The sequence below is a fragment of the Oncorhynchus mykiss genome, chromosome 8 (assembly GCF_013265735.2).
Source record: "Oncorhynchus mykiss isolate Arlee chromosome 8, USDA_OmykA_1.1, whole genome shotgun sequence".
NCBI lineage: Eukaryota > Metazoa > Chordata > Actinopteri > Salmoniformes > Salmonidae > Oncorhynchus > Oncorhynchus mykiss.
The window spans coordinates 4,829,829-4,855,484 of record NC_048572.1 but is presented as its reverse complement, the minus strand read 5'-3'; the positions used below and the strand labels follow the sequence as shown (position 1 = coordinate 4,855,484).

The 25,656-nt window shown below is 45.5% G+C and overlaps 1 protein-coding gene and 1 pseudogene across 1 annotated transcript in view; both read left to right on the top strand.

The window, feature by feature from the left end:
- LOC110529294 (transforming growth factor beta-3 proprotein-like) overlaps positions 1 to 10,139 on the top strand; it is a 36,101-nt gene extending 25,962 nt beyond the window's left edge. The window contains exons 2-7 of the mRNA XM_036984604.1: positions 1,927 to 2,090; positions 5,548 to 5,677; positions 5,953 to 6,060; positions 6,696 to 6,861; positions 7,541 to 7,694; positions 8,949 to 10,139. Of these exons, the coding sequence (XP_036840499.1) occupies positions 1,927 to 2,090; positions 5,548 to 5,677; positions 5,953 to 6,060; positions 6,696 to 6,861; positions 7,541 to 7,694; positions 8,949 to 9,107 (881 nt within the window). The 3' untranslated portion in view covers positions 9,108 to 10,139. The remainder of the gene's footprint in view (positions 1 to 1,926; positions 2,091 to 5,547; positions 5,678 to 5,952; positions 6,061 to 6,695; positions 6,862 to 7,540; positions 7,695 to 8,948) is intronic.
- Positions 10,140 to 23,342: 13,203 nt separating this feature from the next.
- The window catches only part of LOC118965591, a 59,997-nt pseudogene continuing 57,683 nt past the window's right edge, over positions 23,343 to 25,656 (top strand).

The window sequence follows — 25,656 nt, the reverse complement described above, 5'->3', positions numbered from 1 at the left end:
AACAACCTGCCCTACTGTCTCCTGTCTGTGTCCAACCACCTGCCCTACTGTCTCCTGTCTGTCTCCAACAACCTGCCCTACTGTCTCCTGTCTGTCTCCAACAACCTTCCCTACTGTCTCCTGTCTGTGTCCAACCACCTGCCCTACTGTTTCCAACAACCTGCCCTACTGTCTCCTGTCTGTCTCCAACAACCTTCCCTACTGTCTCCTGTCTGTCTCCAACAACCTGCCCTACTGTCTCCAACAACCTGCCCTACTGTCTCCTGTCTGTCTCCAACAACCTTCCCTACTGTCTCCTGTCTGTCTCCAACAACCTTCCCTACTGTCTCCTGTCTGTCTCCAACAACCTGTCCTACTGTCTCCTGTCTGTCTCCAACAACCTGCCCTACTGTCTCCTCTCTGTCTCCAACAACCTGCCCTACTGTCCCCTGTCTGTCTCCAACAACCTGCCCTACTGTCTCCTCTCTGTCTCCAGCAACCTGCCCTACTGTCTCCTGTCTGTCTCCAACACCTCCCCTACTGTCTCCTCTCTGTCTCCAACAACCTGCCCTACTGTCTCCAACAACCTGCCCTACTGTCTCCTCTCTGTCTCCAACAACCTGCCCTACTGTCTCCTCTCTGTCTCCAACCACCTGCCCTACTGTCTCCTGTCTGTCTCCAACAACAACCTTCCCTACTGTCTCCTGTCTGTTTCCAACAACCTGCCCTACTGTCTCCTGTCTGTCTCCAATACCTTCCCTACTGTCTACTCTCTGTCTCCAACAACCTGCCCTACTGTCTCCAACAACCTGCCCACTGTCTCCTGTCTGTGTCCAACAACCTGCCCTACTCTCTCCTCTCTGTCTCCAACAACCTGCCCTACTGTCTCCTCTATGTCTCCAACCACCTGCCCTACTGTCTCCTGTTTGTCTCCAACAACCTGCCCTACTGTCTCCTGTCTGTCTCCAACAACCTTCCCTACTATCTCCTGTCTGTCTCCAACAACCTTCCCTACTGTCTCCTGTCTGTCTCCAACAACCTTACCTACTGTCTCCTGACTGTCTCCAACAACCTTCCCTACTATCTCCTGTCTGTCTCCAACAACCTGCCCTACTGTCTCCAACAACCTGCCCACTGTCTCCTGTCTGTGTCCAACAACCTGCCCTACTGTCTCCTCTCTGTCTCCAACAACCTGCCCTACTGTCTCCTCTCTGTCTCCAACCACCTGCCCTACTGTCTCCTGTCTGTATCCAACAACCTGCCCTACTGTCTCCTGTCTGGCTCCAACAACCTGCCCTACTATCTCCTGTCTGTCTCCAACAACCTTCCTTACTGTCTCCTGTCTGTCTCCAACAACCTTCCCTACTGTCTCCTGACTGTCTCCAACAACCTTCCCTACTATCTCCTGTCTGTCTCCAACAACCTGCCCTACTGTCTCCAACAACCTTCCCTACTGTCTCCTGTCTGTCTCCAACAACCTTCCCTACTGTCTCCTCTCTGTCTCAAACAACCTTCCCTACTGTCTCCTGTCTGTCTCCAACAACCTTCCCTACTGTCTCCTGTCTGTCTCCAACAACCTTCCCTACTGTCTCCTGACTGTCTCCAACAACCTTCCCTACTGTCTCCAACAACCTTCCCTACTTTCTCCTCTCTGTCTCCAACAACCTGCCCTACTGTCTCCTCTCTGTCTCCAACAACCTTCCCTACTGTCTCCTGACTGTCTCCAACAACCTTCCCTACTGTCTCCAACAACCTTCCCTACTGTCTCCTCTCTGTCTCCAACAACCTGCCCTACTGTCTCCTCTCTGGCTCAAACAACCTTCCCTATTGTCTCCTGTCTGTCTCCAACAACCTTCCCTACTCTCCTAATGTCATCATCTCCAACCAGTAGTAACTTAATCTAAAGTTCATTGTTACTGACTGTGGCCTCCTCTCTCTGTGCTACAGATGACCTTCCATACTGTCCTAAAGGAATCACTTCCAAAGTGTTCCGTTTCAACATCTCAGTGATGGAGAGGAATTCCACCAACCTGTTCCGAGCCGAGTTCCGAGCTCTGAGGGTTCCAAACTCTGCTGCCAATAGGAACGAACAGAGGGTGGAGCTCTACCAGGTGTGTAAAGGACCCCTTCCGTCTCTCCATGTCCTTCAGAGATCTTCAACTCAACCTGACAGCGTTAACAGTCTTTCCCCCCTAGTTTCATTTCTAGGCGGGGGGGGGGGGGGGGGGGGGGGGGGTTGGCACCCAAAGCAACTTCCAGGTCCTAAGGCATCAACATTGGGCACCCTATTCCTTCATTCTGTATCATTTAACCTTTATTTAACTAGGCAAGTCAGTTAAGAACACATTCTTATTTACAATGACGGTCTACACCGGCCAAAACCGGACGACTCTGGGCCAATTGTGCGCTGCCCTATGGGACTCCCAATCACAGCCGGGTTGTGATACAGCCTGTATTTGAACCAGAGTGTCTGTAGTGATGCCTCTAGCACTGAGATACTGTGTCTTAGACCGCTGCGCCACTCGGGAGCCCTGACCCTTGACCATATCCCTATGGGCCCTGAGGTAGTGCACTGTAAAGGGAGTAGGGTTCCGTTTGGAACGCAGCCATTGTCCATTACTACCAATTGAAGTCAATCGCTTTAGGTAATGGGGGGGGGGGGGTTGCCTGGTGGAGGAAACACAGTACATACCTCCATCACTCGGACATTCTTTTTTTTTAAAGCACATCAACAAATCGACAGCTTTTGTTGTTACGGAGCCATGATCTGTAATAGACTTTAACCAGAAATGTGGCTACCTAAGCAAGTTTCAGTTCACTTAGATAGGTTTACCATACTAACACAGACATGAAATCTAGTCGCTTATTATTCCACAAGACCCATTTCTCAAACTTCCCAGTTCCAACTGAGGAAGGGCAAGAGAGCCTCAGCCAGTAAAAGCCAGCTGTGGTTTGGTGGTGGGTAGCCAGCCGCCAGACCCTAACTCCAGCTCTCGTCAGGCCTGGAGAATGTGTGCAGGGTCTGGCTCTGGGCAGGGTAACTCTGGTGTGTCCTGGAGAATGTGTGCAGAGCTTTAGGCAGTATACTGTCAGCAGACCAGCACCACACATGAGTTCAATTAGTAGTCGACCCCTTTCAACTGATGTGAGAGTTTCATTGAGCCTGTGTGGATGCCGATTCACTTTTTTAATTGAAAACTGAATTGACCTAAAACCTTCTACAATCATCAGTCTCAAAAGCGTCTGCTCCAGAATCTATGGCATTTGGTGCCATGCGGTAATGCCATAAAGCAGAGGTATTAACATCTAACCAAGGAGGGCCAGACTACTGCTGCTTTTCTGTTTTACCTGATCATTAATTACACCCACCTGGTGTCCCAGGTCTAAATCTGTCCCTGATTAAAGGGGAATCACTAACCTGGTGTCCCAGGTCTAAATCGGTCCCTGATTAAAGGGGAATCACCCACCTTGTGTCCCAGGTCTAAATCGGTCCCTGATTAAAGGGGAATCACCCACCTTGTGTCCTAGGTCTAAATCAGACCCAGATTAGAGGGGAATCACCCACCTGGTGTCCCAGATCTAAATTGGTCCTTGATTAAAGGGGAATCACTCACCTGGTGTCCAAGGTCTAAATCAGCCCCTGATTAAAGGGGAATCACTCACCTGGTGTCCCATGTCTAAATCAGTCCCTGATTAAAGGGGAATCACCCACCTTGTGTCCCAGGTCTAAATCAGACCCTGATTAGAGGGGAATCACCCACCTGGTGTCCCAGGTCTAAATCAGACCCTGATTAGGGGGGAATCACTCACCTGGTGTCCCAGGTCTAAATCAGACCCTGATTAGAGGGGAATCACCCACCTGGTGTCCCAGGTCTAAATAAGACCCTGATTTGAGGGGAATCACCCACCTGGTGTCCCAGATCTAAATTGTTCCTTGATTAAAGGGGAATCACTCACCTGGTGTCCAAGGTCTAAATCAGCCCCTGATTAAAGGGGAATCACTCACCTGGTGTCCCATGTCTAAATCAGTCCCTGATTAAAGGGGAATCACCCACCTTGTGTCCCAGGTCTAAATCAGACCCTGATTAGAGGGGAATCACCCACCTGGTGTCCCAGGTCTAAATCAGACCCTGATTAGAGGGGAATCACTCACCTGGTGTCCCAGGTCTAAATCAGACCCTGATTAGAGGGGAATCACCCACCTGGTGTCCCAGGTCTAAATCAGACCCTGATTAGAGGGGAATCACCCACCTGGTGTCCCAGATCTAAATTGTTCCTTGATTAAAGGGGAATCACTCACCTGGTGTCCAAGGTCTAAATCAGTCCCTGATTAAAGGGGAATCACTCACCTGGTGTCCCAGGTCTAAATCAGTCCCCGATTAGAGGGGAATCACTAACCTGGTGTCCCAGGTCTGAATCGGTCCCTGCTTAAAGGGGAATCACCCACCTTGTGTCCCTGGTCTAAATCGGTCCCTGATTAAAGGGGAATCACCCACCTTGTGTCCCAGGTCTAAATCAGACCCTGATTAGAGGGGAATCACCCACCTGGTGTCCCAGGTCTAAATCAGACCCTGATTAGAGGAGAATCACTCACCTGGTGTCCCAGGTCTAAATCAGTCCCTTATTAGAGGGGAATCACTCACCTGGTGTCCCAGGTCTTAATCGGTCCCTGATTAGAGGGGAATCACCCACCTGGTGTCCCAGGTCTAAATCAGACCCTGATTAAAGGGGAATCACCCACCTTGTGTCCCAGGTCTAAATCAGACCCTGATTAGAGGGGAATCACCCACCTGGTGTCCCAGATCTAAATTGGTCCTTGATTAAAGGGGAATCACTCACCTGGTGTCCAAGGTCTAAATCAGCCCCTGATTAAAGGGGAATCACTCACCTGGTGTCCCAGGTCTAAATCAGTCCCTGATTAAAGGGGAATCACTAACCTGGTGTCCCAGGTCTAAATCGGTCCCTGATTAAAGGGGAATCACCCACCTTGTGTCCCAGGTCTAAATTGGTCCCTGATTAAAGGGCAATCACTCACCTGGTGTCCCAGGTCTAAATTGGTCCCTGATTAAATTGGAATCACTCACCTGGTGTCCCAGGTCTAAATCAGTCCCTGATTAAAGGGGAATCCCCCACCTGGTGTCCCAGGTCTAAATCGGTCCCTGATTAAAGGGGAATCACTCACCTGGTGTCCCAGGTCTAAATCAGTTCCTGATTAAAGGGGAATCACCCACCTGGTGTCTCAGGTCTAAATCAGTCCCTGATTAAAGGGGAATCACTCACCTGGTGTCCCAGGTCTAAATCAGTCCCTGATTAGAGGGGAATCACCCACCTGGTGTCCCAGGTCTAAATTGGTCCCTGATTGAACTAGTTTCGAGTTCCAGGTTGGAATTTGAGGGTTATAAAGATGATCCTTTTTCAGTAGCGAATGGCTTCTCACATCTCCAGGCTTCTGATAAATAGAGACTGCTGTCTCCTCAAGTTTCAACAGCACCTGGTTTATTTCTACATCAGTGTAGTGGATCATTGTATTGTTCATATGCAGTAACTCCCCCCAACCTTGGTTTTCAGATCCTGAGGCCAGACGAGCACATAGCTAAACAACGCTACATTGGAGCCAAGAACGTGCTGACCAAGGGAACGCCCGAATGGGTCTCCTTCGATGTGACAGAGACGGTACAGGAGTGGCTGATGTACAGAGGTGAGCTGATCCCACTTGATTCATTCTTTCGTTGTTCTACTGTCTTTCACGAGAAAATGATTTACACCGTTACGAGTTTTTTATAGACTCCAGTGACATACTAACTCAAGAACATCAACAACAACATCAACAACAACATCAACAACAACATCAACAACAACGTCAAACAAAAGTAAACAATCCAAAAAAAACACCACAAGCGGTAGTTTTTCCCGTTTTTTGAGTTGGTGTGTGAAGATGACCTCATCTTCCCCGTGATGCCTCTCTCCTGTCAGAGACCAACCTGGGTCTGGAGATCAGCGTACACTGCCCGTGCCACACCTTCAACCCCAACGGTGACATCATCGACAATGTGAACGAGGTGCTGGAGGTCAAGTTCAAAGGTCAGTAAAAGGCATAACATTCTCTTCTTCGTGGGGTCTTTTCAAACCGGGGAAAACCTTTTTTGTTGTTGTTTTTTTTTGTCACCAACCTATAACTGGTAATGTACTGCTAGCATTGTTTAACATACTGAGAAGTAGCTTTCAGATCTGGATCGGTCTCCCTTAGACAACTGAACTATGAACTGTGAACTGTGAACTATGAACTGTGAACTATGAACTGCGAACTGGCAATAAAAAGTGTAATTGCATTTTTGTTGTTGTTGTTAACATGACAAGTCACAACATAATTTACGAGCTTGATCACAGATGCTGTGACCTCTGACCTCTGACCTCTGCTGTAGGGGTAGAAGGGGAGTATGAGGAGCAGGGTCGTTGGGACCTGGGTTAGAGTCATGTCACAGAACATAATACTGTCTGACCTCTGACCTCTCTGCTGTAGGGGTAGAAGGGATGTATGAGGAGCAGGGTCGTTGGGACCTGGGTTAGAGTCAGGGCACTGAACATAATACTGTCTGACCTCTGACCTCTCTGCTGTAGGGGTAGAAGGGGAGTATGAGGAGCAGGGTCGTTGGGACCTGGGTTAGAGTCAGGGCACGGAACATAATACTGTCTGACCTCTGACCTCTCTGCTGTAGGGGTAGAAGGGGAGTATGAGGAGCAGGGTCGTTGGGACCTGGGCAGGTTGAAGAAACAGAAGGAGCGGTCCCTGCCTCATCTCATCCTCATGATGATCCCTCCTCACCGTCTGGACCCACAGCCACGTAGACACAAACGGGCCCTGGACACCAACTACTGCTTCTCGTAAGGACGCCCACTGAAACTGTTGTCACTTCTGTTTCCACCGATCGTCATGGAGATGTCTCAGTCCTGAAGGGCTCCTTTGAATTAGCAGGGTTTGTAAGCCACACGTCAGCAAATACATCTCTGCTGTAACTTTAACAGCAGTAGAAGAAGAAGAAGGTTCAATCACACCCCCCTCTCCCCCATGTGCTCCACCTCAAACCATTCAACATGTGTTGGTTGATCAAGATGAGATAAACTTGAATATAAACTGGGTGGTTCGAATCCTGAGTGCTGATTGGCTGACAGCCGTGGTATATCAGACCGTATACCACGGGGTATGACAAAACATTTATTTCTACTGCTCTAATTACGTTGGTAACCAGGTTATAACAGCAATAAGAGCACCTCAGGGGGAGTTTGTGGTATATGGCCAATATACCACGGCTAATGGCTGTATCCAGGCACTCTGCGTTGCGTCTTGTGTAAGAACAGCCCTTAGTCATGGTATATTGGCCATATACCACACCCCCTCGTGCAGTAACAGTAACTAACTGCAGCTATATCTGACTTGAACAAAAGCTTTTTTGTGTTTAATGAGAAAATCCTTGAGTTCAAACTGAAAAGTTATCAAAGCTGAGACACTGTTGTATAAGTGATTGATGAGTAGTTTGTTGTGCCCCCCCCCCACCCCTCCCAGCACTGTTGAGGAGAACTGCTGTGTTCGTCGTCTCTACATCGACTTCCGTCGGGACCTGGACTGGAAGTGGATCCACGAGCCTAAAGGATACTTCGCTAACTACTGCTCTGGACCCTGCCCTTACCTGAGGAGCTCCGATACCACGCACACACAGGTGAGGGCATTCTGACACCACACACAGGTGAGGGCATTCTGACACCACACACAGGTGAGGGCAGTCTGACACCATACACACAGGTGAGGGCAGTCTGACACCATACACACAGGTGAGGGCAGTCTGACACCATACACACAGGTGAGGGCAGTCTGACACCACACACACAGGTGAGGGCAGTCTGACACTACACACACAGGTGAGGGCAGTCTGACACTACACACACAGGTGAGGGCAGTCTGACACCACACACACATGTGAGGGCAGTCTGACACCACACACACAGGTGAGGGCAGTCTGACACCACACACACATGTGAGGGCAGTCTGACACCACACACAGGTGAGGGCAGTCTGACACCACACACACAGGTGAGGGCAGTCTGACACTACACACACAGGTGAGGGCAGTCTGACACTACACACACAGGTGAGGGCAGTCTGACACCACACACACATATGAGGGCAGTCTGACACCACACACACAGGTGAGGGCAGTCTGACACCACACACACGGGTGAGGGCAGTCTGACACCACACACACGGGTGAGGGCAGTCTGACACCACACACACGGGTGAGGGCAGTCTGACACCACACACACGGGTGAGGGCAGTCTGACACCACACACACGGGTGAGGGCAATCTGACACCATACACACACAGGTGAGGGTAGTCTGACACCACACACACACAGGTGAGGGCAGTCTGACACCACAAACACACACAGGTGAGGGCAATCTGACACCACACACACAGGTGAGGGCAATCTGACACCACACACAGGTGAGGGCAGTCTGACACCACACACACACAGATGAGGGCAATCTGACACCACACACACAGGTGAGGGCAATCTGACACCACACACAGGTGAGGGCAGTCTGACACCACACACACACAGGTGAGGCCAATCTGACACCACACACACAGGTGAGGCCAATCTGACACCACACACACAGGTGAGGGCAATCTGACACCACACACACAGGTGAGGGCAGGTTATTTGCACCTGGCCATAAGCAGAAGCAGAAGTCCCTCTGCTGCTCATTAGTTACTGTTAAATTATATCCAGCGATATGATCAATAACACCATGCACAGAAATCAATAAAAACTCAAATTCTGATCGGCCAAGACCGCTTATTATGGCTCATGTGTTTACTTGTGTTTATTTCTGTAGTGGGACAGGACAGTTGAATCAACATTCAACTTCCACATCAGAAACACCTAAATATCTATTTCCTGTCTCTCCGTAGCTGCTGAGCCTGTATAACACTCTGAACCCAGAGGCTTCAGCCTCTCCCTGCTGCGTTCCCCAGGACCTGGAGCCTCTTACCATTCTCTACTACTCTGGACGTACCCCTAAAGTAGAGCAGCTATCCAACATGATCGTCAAATCCTGCAAATGCAGCTGAAGAGGTTCGGGAGTAGGCCCGAAGCAGGGGAGTAGGGTGGTGGGGTTGTCCCACGGAAGGTGACCTGTATTGGGGCACTAGAGCCAGCCAGCCTGCCTAGCTGTAGAAGACTACCACCATCCATGTTATTTTGTATTCGGACTATGTTGCCTGCCACGTGGCTCTTAACACCACTTGAACTGAAGGACCCTATCCTCGTGTGAGGAGGACATAGTATGTCAGACTTTGCGATTCTAACTTCTAATCTTCATCATCGTTATTTTTTTAGAGAGAGAGAGAGACGCCAAATAGTTTCATTTTGCCATGTTTAACAAACTGGGTTTCCTTCACCTTCCTACAAACAGTGGGCATTATTCATAACACACAAAGGAGAAAGGACAGACTAGCTGCCGTATCCAAAGACAGGCAGAGGGGAAGGAGAAAGGACTATGAGACGGAGAGAGAAGAGAGAGAGAGAGAGAGAGAGAGAGGAGAGAGAGAGAGAGAGAGAGAGAGAGAGAGAGAGAGAGAGAGAGAGAGAGAGTAGAGAGAGAATGCCTGCAGGATTTGCAATGGAAAGTAAAGTGAGCAGAAGAGATAGAAGCCAAGATTATTATTTTTTTTATTATTATTTTTTTGTCCAACCAAAAAAGCAGCGACCATTTTTTTGTTTGTTGTCGTCTTCGAATGCAAACGGAGCGGAGGGAGGAAGGACCTTTACAGAAAGAAGAGAAATATGTTATTCTGTGGCTACTAGCCATTTAGCACTCTTCCAAAACACCCACCGCGGCTCCCTTTGAAGACTTTCTTGACATGTTTGAATTAAAAAAGAAATAAATACATCGGACCCAAACACAATGTGCTGGAAAATAATATTCATCTGTAAAACTCCTTATGTACAAATGTTTCTTCTTCTTCTTCTTCTTCTTCTTCTTCTTCTTCTTCTTGAAATTGGCAGATGTTCTCTGTTATGCAGCGTGTTGTCATACGGTGATTGATTGATTGTTGCTGTATCTGTCTAATCCCTTTGATATTAAACTGTTAAACTCGTCACATGGTTCTACTGATGATTTAGAGGGCCCACTACGTAGTCATGCTGGAACGGCTTTAAACCAGTTGTTTTGCTATTCGAGAAGATGAAAAAAGGTGAAATCCAGTCATGATAACTGGCACAGTCGAAACATCTTCTGTTTTGCTGCTCTTGACATTGCAAAGCCAAAAAGCAGTGCATTCGAGTCCATCTCCCTTGTGCCAAAGCCACAACAACAAAATAAATCAGAAGCCGTGTTTGGGTTTGTTAAAATGCCTAGAGGTCACCACCCACAATGCGTCAGTCACATTACTACCTAGAGATAGATAGAGGGCTCTAATGCCCCAAAAATCCCATTTTAACATGTGAAGCACAATTGAGAACTTTCACTGTCTAAGGCACTGCAACTCGGTGTTAGGGGCGTCACTACCGACCTGGTTCGATTCCAGGCTGTATCACAACCGGGCCATGATTGGGAGTCCGATACGGCGGCGCACAATTGGCCCAGCATCGTCTGGGTTAGGGCTTGGCCGGGGTAGGCCGTAATTTTAAATGAGAATTTGTTCTTAACTGACTTGCCTAGTTAAATAAAGGTTAAATAAAATCTAATAAAACCATTGTGAAGTAATCAACTGGGCGGGACTTCCTGTGCGTTAAAGATGGTTGGGATAATTCCATCCAGGTTGTCAGAAGCAATCAGTTGTAGAAGAAGAGCATTGACTACTTCAAAATGGAGATGGCCCTCAATGGCGCTGCCCATGCGCTCACATAATGGGACAGATACAATGTTGCGTTTCTCTAACTATCTCTACTGGAAGAGAGATAGGTTAGAGAGATAGCCGCTTCCTGGTAACCTCACCCTGCCCTTCTACAGTCTCTAATCCATCATCCTTTGCTCATAACAGCTGACAAGGGCCTTTTATTAAATAGATTTGCTCACCTCCTGCGTCCTCCTTCGCCTCTTTGGGTGGATCCCAAAATACATGACGTTCACAGGGGTGGATCCCACAATAAATGACGTTCACAGGGGTGGATCCCAAAATAAATGACGTTCACAGGGGTGGATCCCAAAATTAATGACGTTCACAGGGGTGGATCCCAAAATTAATGACGTTCACAGGGGTGGATCCCAAAATTAATGACGTTCACAGGGGTGGATGCCAAAATTAATGACGTTCACAGGGGTGGATGCCAAAATAAATGACGTTCGCAGGGGTGGATCCCAAAATAAATGACGTTCACAGGGGTGGATCCCACAATAAATGACGTTCACAGGGGTGGATCCCACAATAAATGACGTTCACAGGGGTGGATCCCACAATAAATGACGTTCACAGGGGTGGATCCCAAAATAAATGACGTTCACAGGGGTGGATCCCAAAATAAATGACGTTCACAGGGGTGGATCCCACAATAAATGAGGTTTACAGGGGTGGATCCCACAATAAATGACGTTCACAGGGGTGGATCCCAAAATTAATGACGTTTACAGGGGTGGATCCCAAAATAAACGAGTAAAGTGATCCAAACAGATGACAGAGCCTTCAGAAAGTATTCACACCCCTGCAGCCTGAATTGAAAATGTATTAAATTTAGATTGTTTTGTTTGTTACTGGCATACACACAATACCTGATAATGTCAACGTGTAATTTAAAAAAAATGAAAAGCTGAAATGTCTTGAGTCAATAAGTATTCAACCCCTTTGTTTATGGCAAACCTAAAATAAGTTCAGGAGTACAAATTTGCTTAACAATTCACGTAATAACTAGATTTTTTTGAATGACTACCTCATCTCTGTACCCCGACACAATTATCTGTAAAGTTTCTCAGTCGAGCGGTGTAGTAATTGTAGTTTTTCCACCGTACTAATGTAATTGACAGAGTGAAAAGAAGAAGGAAGAATATTCCAAAATATGCATCCTGTTTGCAACAAGGCACTAACGTAATACTGAGAAGAAAACAAATGTGGCAAAGCAATTCAACTTTTTAGTCCTGAATACAAAGTGTTGTGTTTGGGTCAAATCCAATACAACACATTACTGAGTACCCCTCTCCATATGTTCGAGCATAGTGTTGGCTGCATCATGTTATGGGTATGCTTGTCATCCTTCAGGAGTAGGGAGTTTTTCATGATAAAAAAAGACATGGAATAGAGGTAAAATCCTAGAGGAAAACCTGGTTCAGTCTGCTTTCCACCAGACACTGGCAGATTAATTCACCTTTCAACAGGACAATAACCTAAAACACAAGGCCAAATGTACACTGGAGTTGCTTACCAAGAAGACAGGGAATGTTCCTGAGAGGCCAAGTTACATTTTTTGACCTAAATCTACTTACAAAAAATCTAATAATGATCAACAACCAATTTGAAAGAGCTTGAAGAATTTTGAAAAGAATAATGGGCAAAGCTCTTATTGACTCACAGGTGTAATCGCTGAAAAAGGTGATTGATGTAAGGATGTGAGTACTTCTAATATTTTTGTATTTAATTTTCAATAACTAGCTAGGAATTATTTTTAAATGTGCGCATGTTTTTCTCTGACAAAACATTCAAAGGGGGTGGGGCAGATTTCAAAACTCTTCCGCGGTGAATATCCTTGATGAAAGGTGGCCATCGAGGAGGGGAGGACTCTTTTCCGTTTGCCTAACGAATTGACACACACCTCGACCACCTATTGGATTCCCAGGATTCGGAGGAGAGAGGACGGAGGAGAGAGGACGGAGGAGAGAGGACGGAGGAGAGAGGACGGAGCACCCTCTTTTGCCCAAACAAGAAAATTCCAAGAGCAGTATGGGCTTCCAGATGTTGGTGTAAGAATGATAATTGGATGTTCATCATTGATGAGTGACGCCTCACCTTTGTCTTTAAATTCTTGTCTGTCAAGTGAACTAATTGAGATGGTGGTTGCCTCTAGAGAATGAATGCATGTTTTACACAGCTCCTTCTAGAGAATAGACATGTTTCACAGCTCCTTCTGGAGAATATACATGTTTCACAGCTCCTTCTGGAGAATATACATGTTTTACAGCTCCTTCTAGAGAATAGACATGTTTTACACAGCTCCTTCTAGAGAATAGACATGTTTTACACAGCTCCTTCTAGAGAATATACATGTTTCACAGCTCCTTCTAGAGAATAGACATGTTTAACACAGCTCCTTCTAGACAATAGACATGTTTTACAGCTCCTGTGTGCTGCTGCTGTCTAGTTTTAACTTTCACTACAGTTGCCATTCCACTCTCCTAACCTTCCAAACAGCACGTTATATTTGTGAAACAACACATTGCACTCTTTCATTACTCCCCTATCTGTTCTCCCCCACTATTCTCCTTCTCTCTCTCCTCTCTCTTTCCCCCCTCTCTTTCCCCAATCTTTCTCCTCTCTCTCTCTCTCTCTCTCTCTTTCCCCTCTCTCTCTCCCCCTCTCTTTCCCCCCTCTCTCTCCTCTCTCTCTCTCTCTTTCCCCTCTCTCTCTCTCTCTTTCCCCTCTCTCTCTCCCGCCTCCCTCTCTCTCTCTCTCTCTCTCTCTCTCTCTTTCCCCTCTCTCTCTCTCTTTCCCCTCTCTCTCTCCCCCCTCTCTCTCTCTCTCCCCTCTCTCTATCTATGGTTAGGGAAAAGTGCAGTGAAAAGTGACACTTTTTAGGATGCCAATATAATTAAATGTATTTGTGGTTGTTTGTAATTTTGTCTTGGCTTTTAATCATTATATGTGTTATTGTTTTTACCATCGAGGACCACTTCGGAAACAAACGTTTTAATGAATACTGTCAAGTGATATCCTCTGCGTCCTCATTATACATTTTCATTTATATGTCTCTTTCCCAAAATAAAAAAAATTCCCAAAATTTCCCAAAATAAAATAAAAAATACATAAACCCACACCTGTCTCTCCTCTCTCTTCTCCCCTCTATCTCTCCACCCTCTCTTCCCGTTCCATCCTCTCTCTCTCTATCTCTCACCTCTATCTCTCCCCCCTCTCTTTCTCTATCTCTCCACCCTCTCTCCCCGTTCCATCCTCTCTCTCTCTATCTCCTCCCTCTATCTCCTAACTTTCTCCCCCCTCTATCTCTCACCTCTTTCTCTCCCCCTCTCCCTCCCCTCTCTCTCTTCTTCCTCTTTCTCACCCCTCTCTCTCCCCCTCTCTCTCCACTCTCTCTCTTCTCCCTCTCTCCCCTCTCCCTCTCTCTCTCTTCTCCATCTCTCCCCTCTCCCTCTCCCTCTCTCTCTCTCTCTCTCTCTCTCTCTCCCTCTCTTCTCCCTCTCTCCCCTCTCTCTCTCTCTCTCTCTCTCTCTCTCTCTCCCTCTCTCTCTCTTCTCCCTCTCTCACCTCTCTCTCTCTCTTCTCCCTCTCTCCCCTCTCCCTCTCTCTCTCTCCCCTCTCTCCATCTCTGATTGTTTTGTAGCTCTTTTACAGCACAAGGCTCGGTGGAAATACTGGAAAAAGAGGTGAGAGATAAAGAGAAAGACATGTTATGACATGACAGCAGCTTGAAATATAGACAGTTCTAGAAGCAGAGACCATTGTAGAATATAGGCCGTTAGAGAAGCATAGAGAGTTCTAGAATATAGGCCGTTATAGAAGCATAGATAGTTATAGAAGTATATCAAATTTATTTATATAGCCCTTCATACATCAGCTGATATCTCAAAGTGCTGTACAGAAACCCAGCCTAAAACCCCAAACAGCACGGTGGCTAGGAAAAACTCCCTAGAAAGACCAAAGTAAAGACAGTTCTAGAAGTATAGACAGTTCTAGAAGTATAGACAGTTCTAGAAGTATAGACAGTTCTAGAAGTATAGACAGTTCTAGAAGTAGAAGTATAGACAGTTCTAGAAGTATAGACAGTTCTAGAAGTATAGACAGTTCTAGAAGTAGAAGTATAGACAGTTGTAGAAGTATAGACAGTTCTAGAAGTATAGACAGTTCTAGAAATATAGACAGTTGTAGAAGTATAGACAGTTCTAGAAATATAGACAGTTCTAGAAGTATAGACAGTTCTAGAAATATAGACAGTTCTAGAAGTATAGACAGTTCTAGAAGTCTACACAGTTCTAGAAGTATAGACAGTTCTAGAAATATAAACAGTTCTAGATGTATAGACAGTTCTAGAAGTATAGAGAGTTCTAGAAATATAAATAGTTCTACAAATATAGACAGTTCTAGAAATATAGACAGTTCTAGAAGTATAGACAGTTCTAGAAGTATAGACAGTTCTAGAAATATAGACAGTTCTAGAAGTATAGACAGTTCTAGAAATATAAACAGTTCTAGAAGTATAGACAGTTCTAGAAATATAGACAGTTCTAGAAGTATAGACAGTTCTAGAAATATAAACAGTTCTAGATGTATAGACAGTTCTAGAAGTATAGATAGTTCTAGAAATATAAACAGTTCTACAAATATAGACAGTTCTAGAAATATAGACAGTTCTAGAAGTATAGACAGTTCTAGAAGTATAGACAGTTCTAGAAATATAGACAGTTCTAGAAGTATAGACAGTTCTAGAAGTATAGACAGTTCTAGAAGTAGAAGTATAGACAGTTCTAGAAGTATAGACAGTTCTAGAAGTATAGACAGTTCTAGAAGTAGAAGTATAGACAGTTGTAGAAGTATAGACAGTTCTAGAAGTATAGACAGTTCTAGAAATATAGACAGTTGTAGAAGTATAGACAGTTCTAGAAATATAGACAGTTCTAGAAGTATAGACAGTTCTAGAAATATAGACAGTTCTAGAAGTATAGACAGTTCTAGAAGTCTACACAGTTCTAGAAGTATAGACAGTTCTAGAAATATAAACAGTTCTAGATGTATAGACAGTTCTAGAAGTATAGAGAGTTCTAGAAATATAAATAGTTCTACAAATATAGACAGTTCTAGAAATATAGACAGTTCTAGAAGTATAGACAGTTCTAGAAGTATAGACAGTTCTAGAAATATAGACAGTTCTAGAAGTATAGACAGTTCTAGAAATATAAACAGTTCTAGAAGTATAGACAGTTCTAGAAATATAGACAGTTCTAGAAGTATAGACAGTTCTAGAAATATAAACAGTTCTAGATGTATAGACAGTTCTAGAAGTATAGATAGTTCTAGAAATATAAACAGTTCTACAAATATAGACAGTTCTAGAAATATAGACAGTTCTAGAAGTATAGACAGTTCTAGAAGTATAGACAGTTCTAGAAATATAGACAGTTCTAGAAGTATAGACAGTTCTAGAAGTATAGACAGTTCTGGAAGTATAGACAGTTCTAGAAGTATAGACAGTTCTACAAAATATAGACAGTTCTAGAAATATAAACAGTTCTAGATGTATAGACAGTTCTAGAAGTATAGAGAGTTCTAGAAGTATAGACAGTTCTAGAAGTCTACACAGTTCTAGAAGTATAGACAGTTCTAGAAATATAAACAGTTCTAGATGTATAGACAGTTCTAGAAGTATAGAGAGTTCTATAAATATAAATAGTTCTACAAATATAGACAGTTCTAGAAATATAGACAGTTCTAGAAGTATAGACAGTTCTAGAAGTATAGACAGTTCTAGAAATATAGACAGTTCTAGAAGTATAGACAGTTCTAGAAATATAAACAGTTCTAGAAGTATAGACAGTTCTAGAAATATAGACAGTTCTAGAAGTATAGACAGTTCTAGAAATATAAACAGTTCTAGATGTATAGACAGTTCTAGAAGTATAGAGAGTTCTAGAAATATAAACAGTTCTACAAATAAAGACAGTTCTAGAAATATAGACAGTTCTAGAAGTATAGACAGTTCTAGAAGTATAGACAGTTCTAGAAATATAGACAGTTCTAGAAGTATAGAGAGTTCTAGAAGTATAGACAGTTCTGGAAGTATAGACAGTTCTAGAAGTATAGACAGTTCTACAAAATATAGACAGTTCTAGAAGTATAGACAGTTCTAGAAGTCTACACAGTTCTAGAAGTATAGACAGTTCTAGAAATATAGACAGTTCTAGAAGTATAGACAGTTCTAGAAATATAGACAGTTCTAGATGTATAGACAGTTCTAGAAGTATAGACAGTTCTAGAAGTATAGACAGTTCTAGAAATATAGACAGTTCTAGAAGTATAGACAGTTCTAGAAGTATAGACAGTTCTAGAAATATAGACAGTTCTAGAAATATAGAAAGTTCTAGATGTATAGACAGTTCTAGAAGTATAGACAGTTCTAGAAATATAGACAGTTCTAGAAGTATAGACAGTTCTAGAAGTATAGACAGTTCTAGAAGTATAGACAGTTCTAGAAATATAGACAGTTCTAGAAGTATAGAGAGTTCTAGAAGTATAGACAGTTCTGGAAGTATAGACAGTTCTAGAAGTATAGACAGTTATAGAAGTATAGACAGTTATAGAAGTATAGACAGTTCTAGAAGTATAGACAGTTCTAGAAGTCTGCACAGTTCTATAAGTATAGACAGTTCTAGATATATAGACAGTTCTAGAAGTATAGACAGTTCTAGAAATATAGACAGTTCTAGAAGTATAGACAGTTCTAGAAATATAGACAGTTCTAGAAATATAGACAGTTCTAGATGTATAGACATTTCTAGAAGTATAGACAGTTCTAGAAGTATAGACCGTTCTAGAAGTATAGACAGTTATAGAAGTATAGACAGTTATAGAAGTATAGACAGTTCTAAAAGTATAGAAGGTTCTAGAAGTATAGAGAGTTCTAGAAATATAGACAGTTATTACCCAAGTCAACAGTAAAGGCATCCTCATGCTTCTGAGCCAAAACAGTTCGGAAGAGTTTGTTCATATACAGTACGTTCAGAAAATACTCACACCCCTTGACTTTTTCCTCATTTTATTATGTTACAGCCTATTTCTAAAATGGATTAAATTGTTTTTTCTTCCCCTCATCAAACTACACACAATACACCATAATGACGAAGCAAAAACAGGTTTTTAGAAATTGTTGCAAATGTAATTACAAATAAAAAACGGAAATATCACATTTACAAAAGTATTATTAATTAAATAAATAGATTAAGTATTCAGACCCTTTAATCAGTACTTTGTTGAAGCACTTTTGGCAGTGATTACAGCTTTGAGTCTTCTTGGGTATGACGCTACAAGCTTGGCACACCTGTATTTGGGGAGTTTCTCCCATTCTTCTCTGCAGATGCTCTCAAGCTCTGTCAGGTTGGATGGGGAGAGTCACTGCACAGTTATTTTCAGGTCTCTCCAGAGATGTTCGATTGGGTTTAAGTCCGGGCTCTGGCTGGGCCACTCAAGGACATTCAGAGACTTGTCCCGATTCCCCTCCTGCGTTGTCTTGGCTGTGTGCTTAGGGTAGTTGTCCTATATGGACAAATTACTATTGCCGCTTTTTTCTAGTTTTTACATTTTTATCAACTTTCAAGGTATTTTAAGGGAGTATGCGGGCACACTTGTTCGGTTGGGCTAGCCGATTTTGGCTAGGCACCAGCAGAACTGCACACTCGTTCGGTTGGGCTAGCCGATTTTGGCTAGGCACCAGCAGAACTGAAGCATGCTGAAGACTTGTCTTGTGAAGGCCAACCATCCCTCCGTCGTTCACCCCTATCCCTCTCTCGCTGTCCCCTTTTCTTATAGGCTCCCCTGTCATCTCTCTCCACCTTAGCGCCTTCTCAGCGACAGCGAGGAGGAATGTTATCCAGTCTGGAGAAAGTGATGACTAAACAGGTGGTTGTGGGTAAAGGAGGAGGAACCGTACAACAACACTTCTTCCAATGGTAAATGAGATGGTCAAGGGGTTAGCTAATAAAGCAATTGATCATTGAAATAATAAATAATGTGAGAAAGTAGTAGCCACACTTCTCCTTCTCCACCTGCCTCTCGTCTCAGCACATAATACAAACCGGCAGCCATTTTAGATTTCTTCTCTCACTGCAATAAATTCCTCTCGGTGGTTCTCTCTCTAACAGCTTTCCCAGACCAGACCATTCCTAGTCTTTCCACCTTAGCTATTTCCCAGACCAGACCATTCCTAGCCTTTCCACCTTAGCTATTTCCCAGACCAGACCATTCCTAGCCTTTCCACCTTAGCTATTTCCCAGACCATTCCTAGCCTTTCCACCTTAGCTATTTCCCAGACCAGACCATTCCTAGCCTTTCCACCTTAGCTATTTCCCAGACCAGACCATTCCTAGACGTTCCACCTTAGCTATTTCCCAGTCTTTCCACCCTAGCTATTTCCCAGACCAGATCATTCCTAGCCTTTCCACCTTAGCTATTTCCCAGACCAGACCATTCCTAGCCTTTCCACCTTAGCTATTTCCCAGACCAGACCATTCCTAGCCTTTCCACCTTAGCTATTTCCCAGACCAGACCATTCCTAGACATTCCACCTTAGCTATTTCCCAGTCTTTCCACCCTAGCTATTTCCCAGACCAGATCATTCCTAGCCTTTCCACCTTAGCTATTTCCCAGACCAGACCATTCCTAGACCTTCCACCTTAGCTATTTCCCAGACCAGACCATTCCTAGCCTTTCCACCTTAGCTATTTCCCAGACCAGATCATTCCTAGCCTTTCCACCTTAGCTATTTCCCAGACCAGACCATTCCTAGCCTTTACACCTTAGCTATTTCCCAGACCAGACCATTCCTAGACTTTCCACCTTAGCTATTTCCCAGTCTTTCCACCCTAGCTATTTCCCAGACCAGATCATTCCTAGCCTTTCCACCTTAGCTATTTCCCAGACCAGATCATTCCTAGCCTTTCCACCTTAGCTATTTCCCAGACCAGACCATTCCTAGACGTTCCACCTTTAGTACACAATCACTGTTTTTTTTTGTGTGTTTTGTATCTCTTCGTTTTAGGGAACAGTTTAGCCAAGTTGTAATGTAATCAGCAGGTCCAGCTTGGACAAACAGCAGGGTTAACGATGGTTTACATCCCAAATGGCACCCTATTCCCTATTTAGTGCACAACTTTTGACCAGAGCCCTATGGGGACTGTATAGGGAATAGGGTGCCATTTGTGACACAGATTTAGCTAATGGGAATAGCCCATAGCATTAGCGATAAATGGGAATAGCCCATAGCATTAGCGATAAATGGGAATAGCCCATAGCATTAACGATAAATGGGAATAGCCCATAGCATTAGCGATGAATGGGAATAGCCCATAGCGTTAGCTGTGGAGGGGGCTAATTTGTACAGACAAGTGGTCAGAGAGAATGTGGTCTCTATGGGGCTGTGCTATCACTCCCTGTCAAAGCCTATCAGAGTGAGAAGTCATGATGACTCAAAGACACAAAAGCCAGTCGGCTGGGTCTCATGAGGTGAGGGCATGATGGTGTTCAATGGCTTTCCAGACAGGTCCAGTGCTTTTGGGTCCCATAAGATGAAAACAGGCCTGATCAATGCATGCATGGTTGGTCTTGAACTTTACCATAAGACAGAACCCCAGATTGAATACCAAATAGAACCCCATAGAATGCCAAATAGAACCCCATAGAATGCCAAATAGAACCCCATAGAATACCAAATAGAACCCCATAGAATGCCAAATAGAACACAACAGAATACCAAATAGAACCCCATAGAATGCCAAATAGAACCCCATAGAATGCCAAATAGAACCTCATAGAATACCAAATAGAACCCCGTAGAATATCAAATAGAACCCCATAGAATGCCAAATAGAACCCTGTGGAATACCAAATAGAACCCCATAGAATACCAAATAGAACCCCATAGAATACCAAATAGAACCCCATAGAATACCAAATAGAACCTCATAGAATACCAAATAGAACCCAATAGAATACCAAATAGAACCCCATAGAATACCAAAAATAATTATTTTTTTCAAAAGGCAGCTAGTCCCTGAAACCAACTTCTCTCCTCTCCCACAACTCTCCCGTTCCTTTCCTTTCCATTTTAATACTAAACCAAAATAATCCACGAGGTGAAAACACCCCTCCTCCCCTCCATCCCTCCCACATCTACACCCCACATTTATCCTCCCCCTGAAACCGGAAAACACATTGATGAAATTCAGAAGCTGCCTGGTAAAATCGGATTGCAGCTTGATGAGTGTATGGGTCCTTTGTTCACACACTTTCCTGGGAAAATAAAAGAAAATAGAGAGAGAGAGAAAAAAGAAGTTAAAAGAAAATAATACTTCCCTTATTTTCCAGCAGCCGGTAGCACTACAGAGTTCACTACAGAGTTCACTACAGAGTTCACCACAGAGTTCACTACATAGTTCACTACAGAGTTCACTACAGAGTTCACTACAGAGTTCACTACAGAGTTCACTACATAGTTCACTACAGAGTTCACTACAGAGTTCACTGCAGAGTTCACTACATAGTTCACTACAGAGTTCACTACAGAGTTCACTGCAGAGTTCACTACATAGTTCACTACAGAGTTCTGCTACTTAGCTCTGTGAGATTATGATAACTCTTTGCTCCTTTTGGGCAGCAATCTGACCCCACATCTCTCTCACACACACACACGCACACTCGCACACACACACACACACACACACACACACACACACACACACACACACACACACACACACACACACACTCACACACACACACACACACACACACACACACACACACACACACACACACACACACACACACACACACACACACACACACACACACACCAACCCTCCAGCAACTGAACAAGTGACCGATAGTTTTAGTTCAGCTCCAGATCTAAGTTTGGGATTCTATGTTTCTATGAAGTCCAGCTCTTCCAAGACTCACCGATGATGAATTACGTGACACATAAAATGCAGCAAGGTTTGAAAAAGCCTGTCTGCAGCAATCCCTGAGCACATTAACAGATGGTGAGAGAGAGAGAGAGAGAGAGAGAGAGAGAGAGAGAGAGAGAACAATGAAAAGAGAGAGAAAATGGGGGTGAGAGAGGGAGAGGGGAAGATAGATAGGGTAGAGAGAAAGGGAGGAGAGAGGCTGGGAGAGAGGGAATGAGAGAAAAAAAATCAGGTAGTGAAAGAAAGAGAGAGAGATGGAGAGGGAAGGAGAGAGAGTGAGAAAATAGAGAGAGAAAGAGAGAAAGAAAGAAAGAGAAAGAGAGAGAGGGGGAAGGGGGAGTGAAAGAGAGTAAAAGAAACACAGATAGAGTGAGAGAGAGAGAGAGAGAGAGAGAGAGAGAGAGAGAGAGAGAGGGAGAGAGAGAGAGAGAGAGAGAGAGTGAGAGAGAGAGAGAGAGAGAGAGAGAGAGAGAGAGAGAAAAAGAGAGAGAGAGGGAGAGAGAGAGAGAGAGAGAGAGAGTGAGAGAGAGAGAGAGAGAGAGAGAGAGAGAGAGAGAGAGAGAGAAAAAGAGAGAGAGACACTGCTCCAACAGCCCAGTTCTCAAACGCTAGAGTGGAAAGAGTTGTGTAACACAGTAATGGGAAGGGTCAGGCCAGTGCCATATTTAATGGAAAAGAGAATGGGTGAAAAATTTCATTGTTAACGTTTAATTATTTTAAATTAAAAACGGCACAGCAAATAGTGAGCGTAGTCACATACACACAGCACCTGCATCTCAGAGTGTGCTCTGTACAGTACGTAACACAAAGACTCTAAACAACCAGGCCAGCTGGCTTGGAGCATCACCAAGGTAACAACCAGGCCAGCTGGCTTGGAGCATCATCAAGGGAACAACCAGGCCAGCTGGCTTGGAGCATCACCAAGGTAACAACCAGGCCAGCTGGCTTGGAGCATCACCAAGGTAACAACCAGGCCAGCTGGCTTGGAGCATCACCAAGGGAACAACCAGGCCAGCTGGCTTGGAGCATCACCAAGGTAACAACCAGGCCAGCTGGCTTGGAGCATCATCAAGGGAACAACCAGGCCAGCTGGCTTGGAGCATCACCAAGGTAACAACCAGGCCAGCTGGCTTGGAGCATCATCAAGGGAACAACCAGGCCAGCTGGCTTGGAGCATCACCAAGGTAACAACCAGGCCAGCTGGCTTGGAGCATCACCAAGGTAACAACCAGGCCAGCTGGCTTGGAGCATCACCAAGGGAACAACCAGGCCAGCTGGCTTGGAGCATCACCAGGGTAACAAGCAGGTCAGCTGGCTTGGAGCATCACCAAGGGAACAACCAGGCCAGCTGGCTTGGAGCATCACCAAGGGAACAACCAGGCCAGCTGGCTTGGAGCATCACCAAGGGAACAACCAGGTCAGCTGGCTTGGAGCATCACCAGGGTAACAGCAGCAGAGCAGAACAGTCTGAGACATGTCCAAGCCGGAGGAGTTGGTGGAGGAGGGGGGGGGTCTACTCAGCTATATGGATTGTTTTAAGAAGGTCACACCAAGGTCACACCAAGGTCACACCAAGGTCACACCAAGGATAATTTTTCTATTTGATTTAGAATTTCAAGCCCACTTGAAGTATCCCAATTTATCTTTTTTACAATTATTTCATAAAGAATGTATTTGGACTTACTGCTATTAGCCCCCATAAACCCATTGAATAACAGATTCACTACATGGAACAGCAGATAGTGCCCAAAAAATACATGAAAAATATTTTTTTTCTGAAGTTGTATGTCCTATATCTGAGAGATATAAGAAAGATCAGGAAACCTTTTTGTTAATTGTTGACATGTAATTTAACCTCTTATATTTGTCACTAAACAGTCTCCATATTCGGTGTACATCTTATCAATTGTTTTGACTGGTATCAGGAGACCTTCTAACGAGTCTCGTGAGACCTGTGGGCATCCTTGAGCAAAACAACCCACATGTAGCCTAAACTGTTGGCACGCCACAGACAGACGTTGGCAGATCGGCTGTACTTCAGTCCCAAAACGCTTGTGGGAAGGAGGGGGGGGGGGGGGGGGGGGGGGGGCGCAGAGCAAAACGGAAAACACCATCGTGTTCGTGACAGTCTCATCTTTCCATGGAGTAGGCCAAACTATTCGGACGCTAGGATGTCTCATGGTGTGACGACCAAATAGGGCTATCTTCTGTAAACCACCCCTATCTTGTCACAACACAACTGATTGGCTCAAATGCATTAATAAGAAGGAAAGAAATTCCACAAATTAACTTTAACAAGACACACTTAATTGAAATTGAAGAGTTTTTCTTTATTTTGACTATTTTCTACATTGTAGAATAATAGTGAAGACATCAGAACTATGAAACAACACATATGGAATCATGTAGTAACCAAAAAAGTGTTAAACAAATCTAAATATATTTTATATTTGAGATTATTCAAAGTAGCCAGCCTTTGCCTTGATGACAGCTTGGCACACTCTTGGCATTCTCTCAACCAGCTTCATGAGGTAGTCACCTGGAAGGCATTTCAATTAACAGGTGTGCCTTGTTAAAAGTTAATTTGTGTCATTTCTTTCCTTCTTAATGCATTTGAGCCAATCAGTTGTGTTGTGACAAGGTAGGGTTGGTATACAGAAGATAGCCCTATTTGGTAAAAGACCACGAGACATCCCAAGATTGTCTCTAGGCAAAGGGTGGCTACTTTGCATAAAAATATTGTTTTATTTTCCCCCCAGCCAGGACTCCCCCCCAGCCAGGACTCCCCCCCAGCCAGTTCTCTCCCCCCAGCAGGACTCTCCCCCCCAGCCAGGACTCTCCCCCCAGCCAGGTCTCTCCCCCCAGCCAGGTCTCTACCCCCAGCCAGGACTCTCCCCCCAGCCAGGTCTCTCCCCCCAGCCACGTCTCTCCCCCCCAGTCAGGTCTCTCCCCCCAGCCAGGACCCCCCCAGCCAGGACTCTCCCCCCAACCAGGTCTCTCCCCCCAGCCACGTCTCTCCCCCAATCAGGTCTCTCCCCCCAGCCAGGACTCCCCCCAGCCAGGTCTCTACCCCCAGCCACGTCTCTCTCCCAGGCCAGGTCTCTCCCCCCAGCCAGGACTCCCCCCAGCCAGTTCTCTCCCCCCAGTCAGGACTCCCTCCCAGCCAGGACTCTCCCCCCAGCCAGGACTCTCCCCCCAGCCAGGTCTCTCCCCCCAGCCAGGTCTCTCCCCCCAGCCAGGTCTCTCCCCCCAGCCAGGACTCCCCCCCAGCCAGTTCTCTCCCCCCAGCCAGGACTCTCCCCCCAGCCAGGTCTCTTCCCCCAGCCAGGTCTCTCCCCCCAGCCAGGTCTCTCCCCCCAGCCAGGACTCCCCCCAGCCAGTTCTCTCCCCCCAGCCAGGACTCTCCCCCCAGCCAGGTCTCTTCCCCCAGCCAGGTCTCTCCCCCCAGCCAGGACTCCCCCCCAGCCAGTTCTCTCCCCCCAGCCAGGACTCTCCCCCCAGCCAGGTCTCTTCCCCCAGCCAGGACTCCCCCCCAGCCAGGACTCCCCCCCAGCCAGTTCTCTCCCCCCAGCCAGGACTCTCCCCCCAGCCAGGTCTCTTCCCCCAGCCAGGACTCCCCCCCAGCCAGGACTCCCCCCCAGCCAGTTCTCTCCCCCCAGCCAGGACTCTCCCCCCAGCCAGGTCTCTTCCCCCAGCCAGGACTCTCCCCCCAGCCAGGTCTCTACCCCCAGCCAGGACTCCCCCCCAGCCAGGACTCCCCCCCAGCCAGTTCTCTCCCCCCAGCCAGG